Source organism: Branchiostoma belcheri, unplaced genomic scaffold (genome assembly GCF_001625305.1).
Source record: "Branchiostoma belcheri isolate BF01 breed outbred unplaced genomic scaffold, Haploidv18h27 scaffold27, whole genome shotgun sequence".
Classification (NCBI taxonomy): Eukaryota; Metazoa; Chordata; class Leptocardii; order Amphioxiformes; family Branchiostomatidae; genus Branchiostoma; species Branchiostoma belcheri.
Genome location: NW_017803876.1, coordinates 2,891,607 through 2,908,644, shown reverse-complemented (window position 1 = coordinate 2,908,644; position 17,038 = coordinate 2,891,607). Strand labels below are relative to the sequence as shown.

General features: G+C 40.4%; 1 protein-coding gene across 1 annotated transcript in view; it reads left to right on the top strand.

Moving 5' to 3' along the window:
- Window positions 1–17,038, top strand: part of LOC109472242 (dihydrolipoyllysine-residue succinyltransferase component of 2-oxoglutarate dehydrogenase complex, mitochondrial-like) — a 47,723-nt gene that overhangs the window by 9,290 nt on the left and 21,395 nt on the right. Inside the window, exons 8-12 of the mRNA XM_019771878.1 lie at window positions 3,031–3,219; window positions 6,247–6,320; window positions 8,673–8,770; window positions 10,677–10,807; window positions 16,744–16,811. Of these exons, the coding sequence (XP_019627437.1) occupies window positions 3,031–3,219; window positions 6,247–6,320; window positions 8,673–8,770; window positions 10,677–10,807; window positions 16,744–16,811 (560 nt within the window). The remainder of the gene's footprint in view (window positions 1–3,030; window positions 3,220–6,246; window positions 6,321–8,672; window positions 8,771–10,676; window positions 10,808–16,743; window positions 16,812–17,038) is intronic.

Genomic DNA, 17,038 nt, shown 5'->3' with positions numbered 1-17,038 from the left:
AGATAGATGGAGCAAGTTCTTCAAATGTGGCAGCATGTACCAAACTGAATTCCTAATGGAAGTCTTGCTTGATGCTTTATTAAGCTTTGGTCCGTACAAACCTATTTGCGGCACTGTCGTGACTATTTGGTCATAGTTACAGGAAGCGGAATTTCTGTTTTTTTCTAGGAACAGGCCAAAATCAATGCGTGCGCGGACGTCATCCATAAAATTTACTTGGTGTGGCCTAATTTTGAAAACTGTCACATTTATGCATATACACAAGAACAAAAGAAAAACAGTTGTGTAATACTATAATAGAACAGAAGAACACAAAAGGTTATACATGTAAGTAATTTGTGAAACTAGTATCAGCACTATTTAAGATATGTGGTGCTTCTTAAGGATATCTTGGAATGCTGTCTACTTGGAATAAATGCATGTTGGAAATGTTTAAGGAAATTTAGAATCAGGAAGTCACATTTTATTCAATCAACAAACAGTTCAATATGGTCACAACTTTGGGGCAATTTATTCTGGACGCATGTGTGTACTGCTATTACCAAATGGCCTGATCATGAGCATTGTGTTCTTGTGGTTTTCACTTGACACTTTAATAGGCTCTCTGGCACTTAAGTGATAGTTTATGTAACTTGCAGCAGATACCATGAGCGTACCACAAAAGCCAAAGTACTATTCGTTGTACACATTGCCTGTCCTTCTAATGTAACAAGACACCCTTGTTTTTTCACCCTCTACCTTATATAAGCTGCTTTTAACTGAGTAGCATGAAACACTCTAGCAGGATATTTATTGACCCGTGTTACAATGTAACAGATAAGTTAGTTGTCAAAGTCAGATTCGATAAGGTATAAAAATGTCTTCAGAGAACCCGCATGTCTTTCCAGATCAAACTGAACTGATAATACATGCAGCAGTGTTTATTTGTGAATTGTATCCCTCCTTGTAGGGGAATGGTTATTATGCTTCCAAAAGCAATGGAGACAACTGTTTCCATGTGTTAACCTGATGAGAGCAACATTGGATGTGTAAAGCTTTTTTTTCTTTTTGCATCCAAAGGTGATGACTATAGGTCTGTCATTTAGTGATATGTAATTGTTCAGGTGTATTTATAATAAATATCCCCTGTTCTTTTCCGAGTACAAAGAGCGAAAAATTTCAAATTCTGCATCTATATACACATGTATGTTAGTCCCCAAACCACCCATCCAGGCTGTGTGCAGCATGTCTTACTCATCAGCTGCAACTCAGCTTAAGAGAAGAGGATACGGCTTCAGTGTGCTTAGCAATAAGTTTATTAGCAGAAGATTTATTCCAAGAATCAATACAATTGGGCGTGTCTGACTAACCCTTATCTGTAGAAACCAGAAATGACGATGTTTCTCCGCGGCTTCTCCAGAGGCAGCCTCCCCCGGGAGGAGAAAGATACATGTTTTGATTAATAAATTTAGTTAATTGGCATGCCCTGGGAATCCAGCCTTGTGTTACTGATAGAAATAATGATTAGTTTCTTTGTTCTGAAAAACATAAGACCTTGTAGCTCCTTTTACGAGGCCAGGCTACATTATGCATAATAAGTCATTGACTGCAGAATCATATTAAGGCAATCATCTTATTTCCTTGGTTCATGAATTTTGCAAATACTGCTGACTGAGAGTACGACATAGAAATAGAACACAAGGAAGAAGTTAACCTTGTATTTGGGTTTTATACAGAGGGAGTTCATTTAGAATCAAGTGGGAAGGTTGGTTTTGAATGAAAAGTAAGGTTGACTTTGAGACTTGTAGAATATATTATATGTACTGCTGTTTTTATTCAAACAATGGGATATTTACACAAACTTTGGATACAAAAACTTGAAGTGAACAGTTGGGGTCAAGATACAAAGGGCATATTGAAGATAATTGTTTTTTGATTGAATATTTAAAGAAGGCCTTCTACATTTGGTAAACAAGGGTCTTTATGAAATCCTTGGAATACTGATTCAGTGTAAAATTATAAAAATGTATTTTATATTTTTGATTCAAATGAATGTCAATGCTACTAGTAATATTATACATCTGTTATACATGCTGCAAGACTAAACATTGAACAAATAGAATACTGCTGTAACTCCAGCAAGAGGCAAAAACCATGGCAAGGCCACAAAAGCATTATCCCAATTGCAGAGAAAACGGTAATCGAAGATCGTGTACAAACGAATGAGGAAATTTGTAAGAAGTCCCCACTGGGGTGACACCTGTGACATGGCTAATGGTAGGTCCTAACCCCACTTGAATGCAGCTCAATAGAAGATGGATCAGGCATATTACTCCCTACAGTTTGTCATCCTTCATGCCACAACCCATTATTTCTTGTCACCCTGGCCGCCAGTCATCTCCGGGAGTGCCCCAACTTGTCAGTCTTGTCACCTAAACTTTCCAAAACTGGAAAAGACATTAAAACTACAGCACCAGACTGGCCCCTTGGCTTACAGGTTTCTCCCATGAGATATATAACTTGTGTTCCATTCACTACATTCCTCCAAGACAGTAGTACCCTGTGGTACTATTGGCTAAGTGCCAGACTGGCTTAGAGTACCCTCATTGATCTCCATCTTAGACATTTCAAGACAAGCACTGCCACGACCCAAATAGAACAGACTATATTCAATACACACCAAAGTGTTGTAATGCCTACATACATCTTCCAAACTGCTGAAATGGGTTAACTTTGTTACATGGGCTGGCACACTGACTTGAGAGGATGCAAGATAAAGAAGTACATTGTGTACAAGTAACAATTTCCACTGGGATGTCATTTATATGTGTACCTTTTCATTTTTCATGATTCAGACCTAGCTATGTTTAGTAAAAATTGTCAAAATGCTCTATGATGTTTGTAATGATTTGAGATATTAAAATAAGTTTCATTTGCTGATTTCGGAAAAAATAGCAGTAGGCTTGTGAGTAGGTAAACATTCTGAATCCTAAAGTAAAGTGGAAGCAAGAACTTGAAATAAACCTTTACTACCTATCCTTCCCTACATAGCTGGAGGAGCTCCAGCTGAAAAGCCAGCTCCTGCAGCTGAGAAGCCTGCACCTGCACCAGCAGCTGCACCTGCCCCCGCCCCACCACAGCCAGCTGCTCCTGCACCTGCAGCACCTGCAGCTGGTCCCATCCCGACCACGCCTCCACCACTACCTCCGCTGCCTCAGCAGCCCATCACAGCCAAACCAGGTAAGTAGGAAAATAACACAGAAAAGTTTTTCATCATTGGTACATATAGTTTTTTCCCTTAATTGTCACCATACAACTGGCAGTCAAATTTGAATATTTCATGTATAAACAAACTCTCAAGCAAACAGCAAGACCTGAATGCCACTTCAAGGTTACAGGTTACATGAATTGGACTGGAACAGCATTATTCTCTTCTTCTCAAGTCAGAGACAAGCTAGAATCAATAAGAGTGAGGACTAACTGGCCCAATAGCAGACAGCAGCAAGGGTTACAAAGCCTGCTCGGGAATATCCCCCTCCCCATTGGAAGAAGTTTTTAATTGCATGCCCTCCTTAGAATGAAAATGACAGAAACAAGGAATTTTTTAGAATTTTTCAATTGTGAATCTGATCTCATTTGGACTATCTGCTGTGTCCCACTGCCCAATTTTTGTAGGGTGACATGATTTTACACTTAAGGAGATCAAGTAGGTGAAGCAGTGCTAGTTTTGATATCATAACCTAACACCAGGAGGTCCCAGGTGAACTCCAGGCTGCAGAAATGTAACACTGCTGCAGTTGTGGGGATTAGCAAGACAAGCAAAGGTCACACACGTACACAGAACAGCGCCAATGTGGCATGACGAAGGTGTCACAAGATTCTGGGAACACCCACTTGTTTATCAGTAACTAATGAATATGTAATATAAAAACATTATTACAGTGATTATATCAATATACTGTCTTGGATGATTAAAGCTGCTCTTGAATATCAATCAGTATAAAGGTAGATATAAGTAAATATAAGGTTAATCTCTTAATAGGTGATCCCTAAAGAAATCTAAGTTGGGCTGAGAAATGACGGTTTGCCCGCAAGTGACAGTCTGGTCACAGTTAATTGCACTTTTGGTCCTGACCCAGATTAAAACCTGTTAGACAGGTCATAACCAGCATAACTCTGACTCTGCCCCTCCTAACATTCCAAGCAATTAGCAGTGCAGGCATAAGGTTGTTTTTTTTTACATAGCAGGCCTTTTTTTTACATAGCAGGCCCTCGGATACAGCTACAACAGTCTGTCTGAACCAGCACCCATATTGCTTAGTACTAGTTACAGAATGGATGTTGTTTGAATAATATTAAATCCACCTGAGTGTATTTGAAGTAAAAAAAAAGTTTTCCAGCCCTGACATGATGACTCTCCTGTTTCACCTCAACTTCCCCAGCATTACACCTGATAGTTTATTCTAGTTGTAACATCCCGTCCAGAGAACTCCATGTAAAACCTTTAACAGCAGCGTATCCAGCACCAAGGATAATCCCAAAGGTCCCTAATCTACTCACAAGTAGTTTTTAAGGCCCAAATGCACATATTATGTTTATGGCCTGTCATTTTCAGACTTGGCTGCAACGTTTACCAAGTGGTCTTTAACAAGGGTGTAATATGAGTGCTATCGCAAATCCCTAACTACTAAAGAACAATTTGAAGTCCTTTTATTTGCTGCTACATGTACTCCTTGTAAAGTTGCCTACACTCTTGACTCGTGTAACCTAAAGCTAGGAGCTTTTCAATGCACAAGAAACACATGTAACTGCTCCTATTCACCATTATGGTAAGCTGAGGAAGCCTTTTGCTTTCAAACCAGATGAAGATGTAATTTTCAGAAGATATGAGATCAGCAGTTCATTGTTATAACTCCGAGGCCAGGAATTACATGCAGAAAATATATTTCTGGCAACTTGATTGGCTAGATTATAACACTTAAACAAATCTCCCTACATGTATGTCCTGCAGCTTGAGCCATAAGTTTGCTGCTGTTCTTGATTGAGATTAGCTATGACAGGGACAAAGCCTGTTCTTGAGAACACGGTAATAACGCTGAGCACTCCAAGTTCTCCCCCAATAAGCCGGGAATACAATTATGCCTTGGTAATATGTTTCCCTGCCCCCACCCCATCAGCACCTCAAGGCCCACACCATAAACCACCAGTAAAGCCCACACCTGTTCAGGCGATAAAGCCCTGACAGGTTTAAGTGTCTCTCCATTCCTTCCCAATCCATTTTCTGCTTGACCTCATCAGTCAGAAGTGTGGCGAGGGGCTGCCGGGGCCGAGTAAATTAACTACTTTTACAACTTAGCGTCTGGTTTTACACTCATCTTTAGGGTGCCATTTACCACGTTTGCATGATGTTCCTTGGGTGCTAGGTGATACATTTGTCTGTCAAGTGATTTTATTGATGTTAGTGGATTATGGATCCAGGAGTAGCTGCCCATATGGCCCATTGTAGGGTGTGTTAGACATCCCCAGGAGATGCCCTTGAGGCTGCCCTTTGGTGACCCTGATATTGAAAGTTGTTACAATGTTCTTCCTCCATAACAACTACTTTTTAAAGCCCATATGGAGCCTGACATCTTATTTGTAGCTTTCCTGATAGTAAAACCTAACTTTCCTTTCATGTGCGGTGATCGTGTGAAATGTTGAAGGAATGACTGTTACTTTTCTGTTCACAGTCTCATCCAACCCTTAAAATGTTGCCATTTATAATAGAAAGCTTTTTGTATAATACAATATACTCTACCTTGATGATATATTGCCATTTTGCATGTGCCGTACGGCTGCTTGGGGTTTGCTGTTACCCAGAGTCTTCACGCATGCGACAATGACACTGGAAGGTCTTGGTGACATTGATAATGACTGGCAGGAAACAGAGAATCAGATGTCCTCGTTATGAATTGCATCAGGTTTAATCTGTCATTTCCCCAGTCTCTCGTGAGTCTTGAAAAATGAATTTTCAAATAAGTTTCCATTAAGGGGTGCAATTTGCCTGGAAAGACGTCATACATAACAGATCAGATTTCATGTAACTACTAAATTTTACGACATACATTTCCTCTTACTTACCCTAATAATTTATGACACTTTCCCATATACTTGACATCCCTGCTCTGTTATGCTGTCATTTACCGTGTAATTGATAGTGCCTCAGTCCTTGTTTGACGTTAGCACTGTTATAACCTAATGTATTCCATGTTGCCTATTTTGTTACAGTGGCTGACATGAAGCCTGTTGCGGCGGCTGCCCCGGCCATGGGGGTCACTGCAGGTGCACGCACAGAGAACAGGGTAGGCCAGCGATAGCTCTCCTGTGTTCTTTGGCAATTTCTGCGCCATTTTCGGGGCCAAGTGAAATAGGCGGAAGATGAAAAATGAGCATGCCGCGTGTAGGAAATTATAGTTCCCCCTGGAGTCCCCCTGTTGTGGAGGAACCACCACCCATTTAAAGATTAACTCTGCTGTCCACCCCTCTCCGTGCCCAGATTGATGGAGCAATCCCTACCTGTAATAGGCAGTGGGGAATACCTGTGAGAAATGATCGCAGTAATTTACACAATGTGAGATACATTGTTGTACCTACAATCAGGATTTCAGCATGACCTTAGTCTGTACTTGCAGCTGTTAGGGAGCCGCCAAACAAAGTACCCAGGGCAACAAAACTTCTCTCACAAGGTTAGGGAAGTTTTGTTGCTGGGTAATAGATGAGTTTGTCCCTTTTATTAAGGTTAAGTGCAGGATTGCTAAGAGTGTCTTAGCGTTCTGTGCCGAAACAAGCATTGCCTTTGGTAATGATGAAATGGAAGCCCAGGGGAACATTTAAGCAGCAGCTATGACTTTGACTAATTGTCCCTGATAAGTCCATGTTGGAGCTCTTCTATCCTCTCATTAGTGCAGCATTTGGCTGCTGAAGATGGTGTAACTTGAGAAACTGCCAATTAACCTTTTTTCGAACAGCAATAAATTTGAATGGTGTAGGGAAGTTCTTTTTCAACCTTTCACAACTCTATGAGGGAAAACAAGTGAAAACAGTACAGTAAGTATGAAGAAGCACTTACTGTTACAGTAGTATTTATCAGTTCTAAATATTCCTGGTGACATTGCAAATTCAGAAAAGATACTTGTATATGAGGCAAGTTAACAAACAACATGAGGTCACGTATGTACCAAAATTCCTGTTTTGGTGGAAACCCAAAAGTTACCTCTCCTCCAGAAAAGAGGATGTGAAAGAAGTGCTGACCAGCTAGTTCTACTCCCTGATCCTGTAGATCAGCCCACGGACCCTGTGGTGTCTTCACATGTCCCAGCCCATACGCCTGGACCAGGGAATAATCCACTGGTTAAGGAAACTGGTCAATAGTATTGACCACTCCTGACAGGTCCTTATCATGCTATTCTCACTGGGCTTTCTAAAACAATTTGACTTGTGACCAGTTGACCCTGCTTCCCCTGCCCACTCTGACCTTCCTAACCTCCTCTCCCCGCTAATATGCACCCCCTTCCTGCGGGACTGGGATCATTTCTGAATTCTCCCATTTAGCTTGATATATTTCATACAGTCAAGTATATCTTGAGGTCATTAGGCATATTGATATCTTGGCAGTTTTGCGAGAGCCCAATCGATGGCTGTGGTGTGGTAAGCGGAAAGAGCCAATGACCTCATCACTTAGATTATTGCCAACTGGCTGAGTAAGAGGTGAAAATGAGCCCAAGTTTAAAACCTGGAGGTGTTGAGGTATCTGTTATTGGGTGTAGATGTCTGGGGGAGCACCGCGCACGGTCGCCACCTGGGGCTGAAGGATCAGCAACGGGGACAAGTATCGACAAGTCCTTCACAAGTGGCTTGATATGATTTATCAACAACCAAGAATATCAATTTGCGGAAGAAGCAGTCAATAGCCCTTGGCAGGGTTGAAAGCACATCGCGGCATACGGTATTGACTCCTTAAAGGATAACTAAGTGTTTGGCTCTGTGGGTAACGTCTCAATTCTCCATTAAACTCTCAGCCAGAGTTGGCCTCAGACGTCCAGACAAACTGGACAATTAAGTCTCAGCCCATAACCCGACTCATGCCTGACTGACGCCCTCTTTAGTATTTCTTAAGCTCGTCAGCAGGATTGCCTGCCATGTATCAATTTAGACGCTGGATGGGTTAAGAATATAAAGCCCAGTTTATGCTTTGTCGTTAAAGATTGTATAAAAGTGCCTAATCATAAAGAAGTTAAATGAGTTGCTCCCACATCAATGGTACACACTGCTTAATCTGTCAGGAGGGGATCTGAGAGGTGTTCCAAGAAGACTGAGGGATGCAGTAAGGTTATAACAGCATTCAACAGTTCTTCCTGTAACAGGGATGAGTCATGTTTAAGTCTCTTTGCCTAGCAGATGAACATATCAATCTCAAATTGAGAAATGAAATAAAAGTGGAAAACATGATGAGTAATATTGTAGTGTCTTCTTGGAAGTCTTCTTAGAACATTTTGTGTACCAGAAGATATCAGAAGTTACATAAAATTTACAAAGTTACCAAAACTTTCTGTAATGTGATAAGTGATGATAAAAGGAGTTCACCTGCACACCCCGTGTGAATCTGCAGCAGTTATCCATGAACTGAATATGATGTTTTTATTTGTTTATGTCAGGTGAAAATGAACAGGATGCGACAGCGCATTGCCCAGCGACTGAAGGATGCTCAGAATGAGTGTGCCATGTTGACAACGTTCCAGGAGTGTGACATGAGGTACATACATGTAGACCTGCTACATCACTTGTAGTTAAGATTAGAAATCCTCAGACCAGGCTTCAGCAGTCACCACGCCATCAGGAGCTTTTGGATACTTTTGTAAAATCTGGCTTAATCCTTTTCTTGTACTGGCAGAGGCAATCCTGGGCTGAAAGCTATCCTGTTCCAAATGAATGAACTGTGCTATAGTTTAGGAAGTATTCATGCTTTGTTTATGTTTTTAATTTTTGTTTGATGTGATTAAGGAATTATTCGTTAAGTATAAGCCAATGTATAAGCTTGGCATTCATTGAAACCATTTGATGTCATTTGATTTTTAAAGTCATTGATGAAATCTGCCAGTTTACATCCCAGTTTACATGCCTGATATCTATGTCTATATGAACAGTGGACTAATGAGAGTGTAATCTATGAAATCTAGACAATGTATCATGGAATATGCCTAAATAGATGGCAGTCCCTTTTCCAATGGCTCACTGGAGTAATTAATTACAAGACAAGTACAAATGCAAAATGCTTTTTGCAATATATATAATGTAATTTGTACTTTCGAAAAATTTTACATAAGAAGATGCTTGTTACAACAACGAAATGTTTTAGCATCGATAAAGCAGAAACATGCAAGTAGGATCTGGAAAATGTAGCCAATATTGAAGGTATTTTCTTAAAACAAACAGAAATTTGAAGGCAGTAAAAGCCTCCTGATCCCGCCCCGCTGTGTCCTGACCTTCATTTTGAAGGTGAAACTGTGTAGGATCCCTCCCCCACCCACCGAGGCGGCAGCTTTGTTATGCACGATTCAAGCCCCTATCTTGATCGTCTTTCACACCCTCCCAAGCATTTGCCTGTTTCCTTGCTTATTGCCTAAAGATTGATGCCATAAAAGCCATTGGCTCCGTCAGATTGCACAAGACCATGTGTATGTGCCTTCAGATGGGCATCACCCCATCGCTCACCCAGCGATAACCGCTCACTTCAGACTGTTATTCCTGCAGAGGTAGAGTTGACCGGCAGGTCAGCTGCCACATATTAATAAGAATACAACCATCTCACAATCACAAGGGCAAGAGTTGCAGAGTTAGGCAACAGGGGCATGCCTGGAGATCGCTTTGCTGATTATCTGGATGGGCTGTTTCCTTTACTCTGTTTTTAAAAAATTCTCAGCGGTGCAATGTCACCTCTTACATCTTAAAAAGATGTAGTTGGGGACTTCTTAGGTGCTTGGAACTCATTTCTTACAAAATTGCACCTAGCAGGTTTGTCCTTTGTGTTGGCTTTCCAATTATGATTCATGAAGTTAGGCAGATGGCATAGTTTGTCCCAGATGACATGATGTGATATGGTTAAGGTTACCCATGGGACGGGCAAGTCTGCCTAACTTCAGGTGGTTATGAAGTCTGCCGGGTTTCCATACATACACGTACCTCGCTAGAAATGCCTAACAATGACACAAGCTCTTGCTGCCTAACTCATTCACTAAGAAATATTTTAAGCCACACTGACTGAATTTATTACTTTCCGCATCTGTAGAAAAAAAATTTATCAAATTAATAGAATGATTGTAACCAGGAATGTACAACCTAAATTTTACTGAGATTAGATTCTTGTTACAAGCCTGTTTTATGAATTTATATTTGTACTTATATTGTTAACGAGCCCTGGAAGATTAGCCCCATAAAAGGGCTAAAGGGTATCTCAATAAACTCAATTAGATTCATGCAGTATGAGGAATACAGTTACTGGAGGAAATTATTGTACACATCATTGAAAGCACACACAAATGCGTGTGAATGGTGAAATGTGTGTATGCTACCCTATGTAGCATAGTCAATCTTTGTCTAGTTAACAGTCACTGTATTCATGATATATTTCTAAGACAAAATATTTGCATTTTGTTTTGTAGTAATGTTATAGAGATGAGGTCCAAACACAAAGATGGCTTCTTGAAGAAACATGGTGTGAAGCTTGGGTTCATGTCTCCCTTCGTGAAAGCAGCTGCGTTTGCTCTCCAGGACCAGCCTGTGGTGAATGCAGGTAAGCCTGTTTTCTTCTTCCATTCTTTCCTTGTCTTGTTATAAAAGAACAACAGAATGGCCAACAAAACATCAGGTTAACATCATCAATGCTGCTCCAATGTTCTTAATACTTAGCATCTATGTAATATCACAGTACAGTATTTCCTCTGCATGCATATCCAGCCACTGTCTCTAGGTGGCACTTGCGCACTGCTCCAACCTTTCGTTCCATTGCTGTTATTCTGAAACAGCATGTTACACCAGATATGATAAAAATTTGTAGCCATATTGCTCTCGCTCACTCAATCAGGTCTTCATGCCCCTTTGAGGAAGTGTAGCACCTCTGCATAAGGACCTCAATGAAAATAAATAGTACAATAACAAATGTCATTATATTTGTACATCATGATATTTGTACAACTCACTCACTCATTGGTACATCAGAGGTCCTGTAGATTTGGAATGGCCAACCAAATACCAAGAAAGTTTTCCCAAGTTGTGTACAGCCCTGTTTACATACAGATATCAAACTGCACCACAGTTAACTCCCTGAAAACATGCAAGCTGTAAAAAGATCTTGAGCTCAAATAGGTTGCTTTGTGAGTTAATTTGGTACAATTACAACAATGTAACATACCTTTCAACATGATGTTTACCAGGTCCTGTAATTAATGATTGAATATGATCCTTTTTGATCTGTCCCAGGAACTGTTATTGATGAGAAGAACTGTTATGGAGAGCTCATTCACTCTACCTGTTTTTTTCTTGTCATTTAGTCAGATTTGTTAGGGAAACATTATTAATATTATTACTAGGTAATCATTAGTCCCATTGTTGATGTCAAAGCAGCTGAAGGTGACTTTGAAGTTTGACATTAATGGTGTAAACAGTACCCTGTGATACAAGACTATTGTAATCCTACATAATTTTAAGTTGATTGTTTAATCCAGATTCCCCCAACAACACATTTGCAAAGTAATCTACCTTTGATGTGTATATCATTCGTCTTTATCAGAACTTACAGTGACTGTCATAACAGTCCATCTTCACTATCTATCGCATGATGAATTGTCGCTGTCTCATCCCTCCCCAGAGAAATTTGTGTCAAATTCACACATCGGTGAGCACAACAGCGCTCCAACACTTCTCCCTAAATATGACTGAACAGTTGCTCTCCTACAGATCTCCCAGGTTGTATTTTTACTTGACACTGTGTCCCAAAGCCCCCATCAAAAGTCAAAGTAATTCCTGTTGCATTGATGCATGCATTCTGGCTGTGATAAACCTCTCAGGCATGTCTAATGTTCAGTGATTGTAATCAGGGTGGCTGATGGGGTGCATGTTAGCAGCCACTTGACTAGACAAAGCCAGCCCCATGCTCGCTCCAGAAATCTTTAAATATCTTGGAGCGGTGGAGCTCCTGTGATCGTGCTGGAAACATTAACAGTGGAAAAATTCATGTGGTCTCTTAAAGTTTGAAATCATCCTTACTGCTCTTTTACACTTCCCACACCGCTATATAATGGGCTTATAAAAATACTGCTGTTTTGAATGTGTTTTATGTTACTAACATTTGTGTCAATAATTGGATGGGCATGTTCCATTTGAGGAAGAGGCGTCAAAGATATTAGAAACTATGAATATACAGAATGCATGTCACAAATTTACTTGATTTTATTGGTATGGTATCCTAGAAATTGAGCCATAAGTCCTACAGTTATTACTAGCTGGGCTTGTTTAAAACTACTGAAGGACATCTCCATGGTGCTGAAATGCTGGTAATGCTTCCGAAATCGCCTTCCAATGGAGCCCTTGATTATAGCCTTAATGCAAACTCTCTAAAACTGCAGCATGAAATGTTTTGGTGAGAAGACTTCAGTTCAGAAGTATTGCCCTGTGGATATCTAGCTGTCTCACTGGCTGTGATAGATTATTCTTATCATTGAGTGCCAAACCACAAATGCTATACTTTGATTATAGCATACAGGACTGACTTGAGCTGCATGCATGAACATAATACATTTAGATATGATGCAGATGCTCAGTGTATTGTCAGGTCATCCCCCAGGATCCATCCTGTTATGGCCTTGCAATGGAAATTGTCTGGACAGTTCTGCTGCATTCCACAAGGGGGCAGGGCTGACCAGTACACTACCACCAGTGTTGGTTTAATTGGCTGTACTATGAGATACACATTGAAGGGAAGATGCCATGAGACATGGTGATTAGCAGAGCCTTTTAATTGCTTGATCCGGTTGGTAAATTGTGTCAGCTGCAATAAAGTTGTAATTGCTGAGAAATTTTCAGGCAATTAGAAAATATTAGGTTAATGACCATCATCTCCACCGTCACCTTCCGCCCAGAAATGGTTCAATGACTGGCGAAGGCACGATAAAGTTAGCCATCAAAGTCCTCATATCCTTGATCAATCAATAATGAGCTATAAATAGTAATAGAACTGAAGTAGATGTTTGCATTTTAGTGACGCATCTGGTCGTTTGAATCAGTGTCAGGACCTGAAAATTTCATAGAGACATATCTGTTTATGCCTCACCTCTGGGCATCAAAGCCTCTTCAGTGACAGCGCTGAAGAAAGAATAATTGTAGACTTAAGAAAGGAGGCAATCCCTGAGGAGAGTGTTTCCAGGGTGTCTTTATCTGTGTTACATTCATTTTTCATGAGTGTCGCTGCTGCAACAGTTGTGGGTCATCAAAGATTCATGTGGTGTCCCGCATGTCTATGTGATGGACATTGTGGGCAAGTGGAGGGAGGATGTCCCCTGTGACACCCAACAGTCTGTTAATCCAGAGACACTTAAATCTGTCCTGCATCCCTGTCACACTCAGACATGATGGAAGGCAGCAGTGCAGCCAGTTATCATCCCATGTCAGGCGCAAGCTGAAAAGTTTTGTTCAGTGTCTTCCCACCTTTTTTGTCAACTTTTCAACTTTTTGTGTATGTTCACATGAATACAAAACAGAAAGTGGGGGTATTAGGCCACCATACCTTCATGCCAAATTTTATGCCATTTGGCCCAAAAATGAAGGAATTGAATCCATTTAATGAAATGGCAGAAGGAGAAAAAGAAACAAAAGAGAGAAAACCAAATGAAGCCATAAAAGATAAGTACTAAACTGATGCCCAAATGTCTCCTTCTCCTTTTTGCACAAAAGTATTCAGCAACAGTGTTGATACTAATTTTTACTGACAGCAAATGAGGGGGTGCATTAGGCTGTTTAGATTGTATTGAAGTGATTAGTTAGAGTTAATGGTCCTATCATACCCTTGTCTGGTAGTACAGTCCCAAAGGGCAGCTTCATTATGTCAATATGTCACTGCAGTCTACCTGAAAAGAGTTTATTTATTCCAGTAGCTAAGATGTCTTTTACTCTTATTACTCTGAAGTTGTTTGATGTTGCTATTACTAAGAATTATTTCTTAGTTAGGCCTGGTGTAACAATGTAGATAAATGTAGACTTTGGGAAATTGACCAGAATTTCAGTTTGTACTGTCATCTTCCACTGAATGCTGATCCATGTTTACCCAGAAGAGTTGGAAAATGAGAGTCTGAAGGTCACAAAACAAGATTTGTAGCTTTCTCTGAGATTGTAATATTCTGTCTCTTTCTCCCCTACAAACCCATTCCTGGAGGCTCTGACCCTTGCAGTCCCTGGTGGAAGCATGTGCATGTAGACATTTTCTGCATACCTGCATTGAATGTTTGATGAGAACCTGGTGTCTAGAATCAGAATTTTGTCTGTTGAGCAGCAGTAGCCAAGAATGAAGAAATGTTTTGGCACAAAGTTATGAAACATAAACTTTTTCTACAGACAATGTATATGAAGAGATTTAAGTTTGACAGCTTTGAATGTCTGGAGAAATACACTTGACACAAAAGCTTTGTGTCTCTCATTGTTGATAGGTGAGTAAATCAAGGAAAGCAAAGTGCCCTCCCAGAAAATCATGCACAGAACAACTTTTTCTGTAATCTTGCCAAGTCTCCAACTTGCTTTGGTCAAAGGTGCCAGTTTAATTACATTTTGATACAATGCAGCATGTATTGGATAATGTGTGGGGATTTAAGATGAAAAAATGATGCATCGTAATGTTTTCTACCTGTTGCTTTTCTGACATTATACGTTTGGCCTAGTAGACTGAAAACATTTCCTACAGGTATTCTGGACAGTAGCCAATCTCAACAATGATGGTAGATTCCCTTTGCCTTCTTGATACTACTGATGCAGACAAGATTTGTGTCTCAAACTTGTAAAAATCCTGGATATGTACAATATAAATACATACTCATTTTGTTATATTATAGGAGTCTCCCAGTATCTGTGAGTACCTTACAAACAGTAAGAACATTTCAAAAGCTGCATCACAAAATGTGCCATCAGCCCAGTTTCCAGGAAGCAGTACAAAACAAGAGAGATGTGGGCCTTTAATACCAATAGGTCTGGGTACTTAACTTGGCTTGTCCTGCCCAAGTGCAGCTGTATGCTGCAGGAAGTACATTCTGACTTGTGGGCACAATAAAACAACATCCATTAGGACACCGGCGGGCCACTCAGTCCCTGTCACCCAGCAAGGAACACGTCTCTGAGGTGACTTGTCATCAGCCCTCCAACAAACACAATAAATGTAGCTCCTTGTGGAAGGGGAGGGGGCAGTTCCTTGAAGGTGACTTGCCACATGCTTTCAGTTAGATTGGGATCTGCTGGCATCACCAGAAGCAGCATACACTGCTGCTGCTGCTATTCCCCCTGTGCTAACGCAACAAATGATAGATCCTCTCAAAATGTAAATGAACCCAGGGAAAGGTCAGACCAGCTAGAAATGAACTTGGTATTTTCACATCACTGATAGTGTGATGTATCTCCAGCTGCTGCCATGCTCATTAAAGATAAATGAATCTTATCTCAGAATTCTACAAACACGTGACACACTCCTGTACACAAAATGCATGTTTGCATTCCAAGAAAAAAACAGAAACCAACTGAAATCTCTCCAACATCCACTGGCTCCTGTACAACTTGTTGATTTTGCTGCGTTGATAATTTGTGACCAAGGCATGGCGTTCCTTCGTCTTATTCATTGGCCCATAAGAAGGAGGACAAGATGTCAATAATGAATAACTTCATACACGTAGATGGATATAGTGGTACCAGAATGCAATAACAGCAAAGTCTGCATAGGTCCCTTGAGCAAGCTCCTATCTGTGGACTTCAGTAGACTCATAAGAAGGGAGACGAGCATTGAGCAGATCTGCTTTACAATATATCAACCAAACATTCTATGAAAGACATGCAACTTTGTAAAGGGTCACTGTTCAAGTGTACTATCCGTGAAAACATGCCTGCTAGTTATTGCAAATAAATCCACAAAGCCAAGGATTAGCTTCATCTCAGCTTCCATACTGTATTATAGATGTCTTTACGTCACTCACTAATTGGCTAATTACATGCAGGGTAGTCAGGACCTTTCAAATCAGATTAGGGTCATTAGCAGTGCTCAGTGTTATGTTGGTTGCTGCAGCTGAAGCACAAACATGTGGAAACTACACTACAGCCATACACATTCACACCCCTGACATGTACCATCACTTAAGTTCTCCATACATAAAGTCAAACTCTTGCCAATTTTACAATTTACATGTACGCACTGGTTTCAACCTTATGATAGTCATGCAGGGTTACTAAAGAAATTGACATATTCTTGACCTCATTATAAGGTCAATGGCATTAACACGGATGATATGCACTGCCTCTGACTTCAATGAGCTTACAATGTTTCATCAGCGTAGGTGGATAACCTTACATGCATGTATGAGTACCCAACCCATAGAACTCACCTCTGTGACCTTTTATCTGCTCTTAGTATTAAACAAAGACAATGAATTCGAGCTGAGTTGGTTTGTAAACCTTTTGAGTAATTGTTCATCTTTTTTTCTCCAGTGATTGAAGACAAGGAGATTGTGTACAGAGACTACATTGACATCAGTGTAGCCGTGGCGACCCCAAAGGTGAGTTTGCCTGCATGCTGATGAGGAGGGAGGGGTGAGGTGATGTCAGGGATAGGTGTTTTTTGTGTGTTTTTTTTTTCAAAAAGATGTGTCTCAGCATGTACTAGTGTATTCAAGGAAAGAAATATGTTCAGCATTCTTTGTAATTCCGAGCTAAACGTTTTCGAACTGCTCAACCTATGCCATACAATTTTTTTTTAAATGCCGAAACGCTTTAAATTCCACTA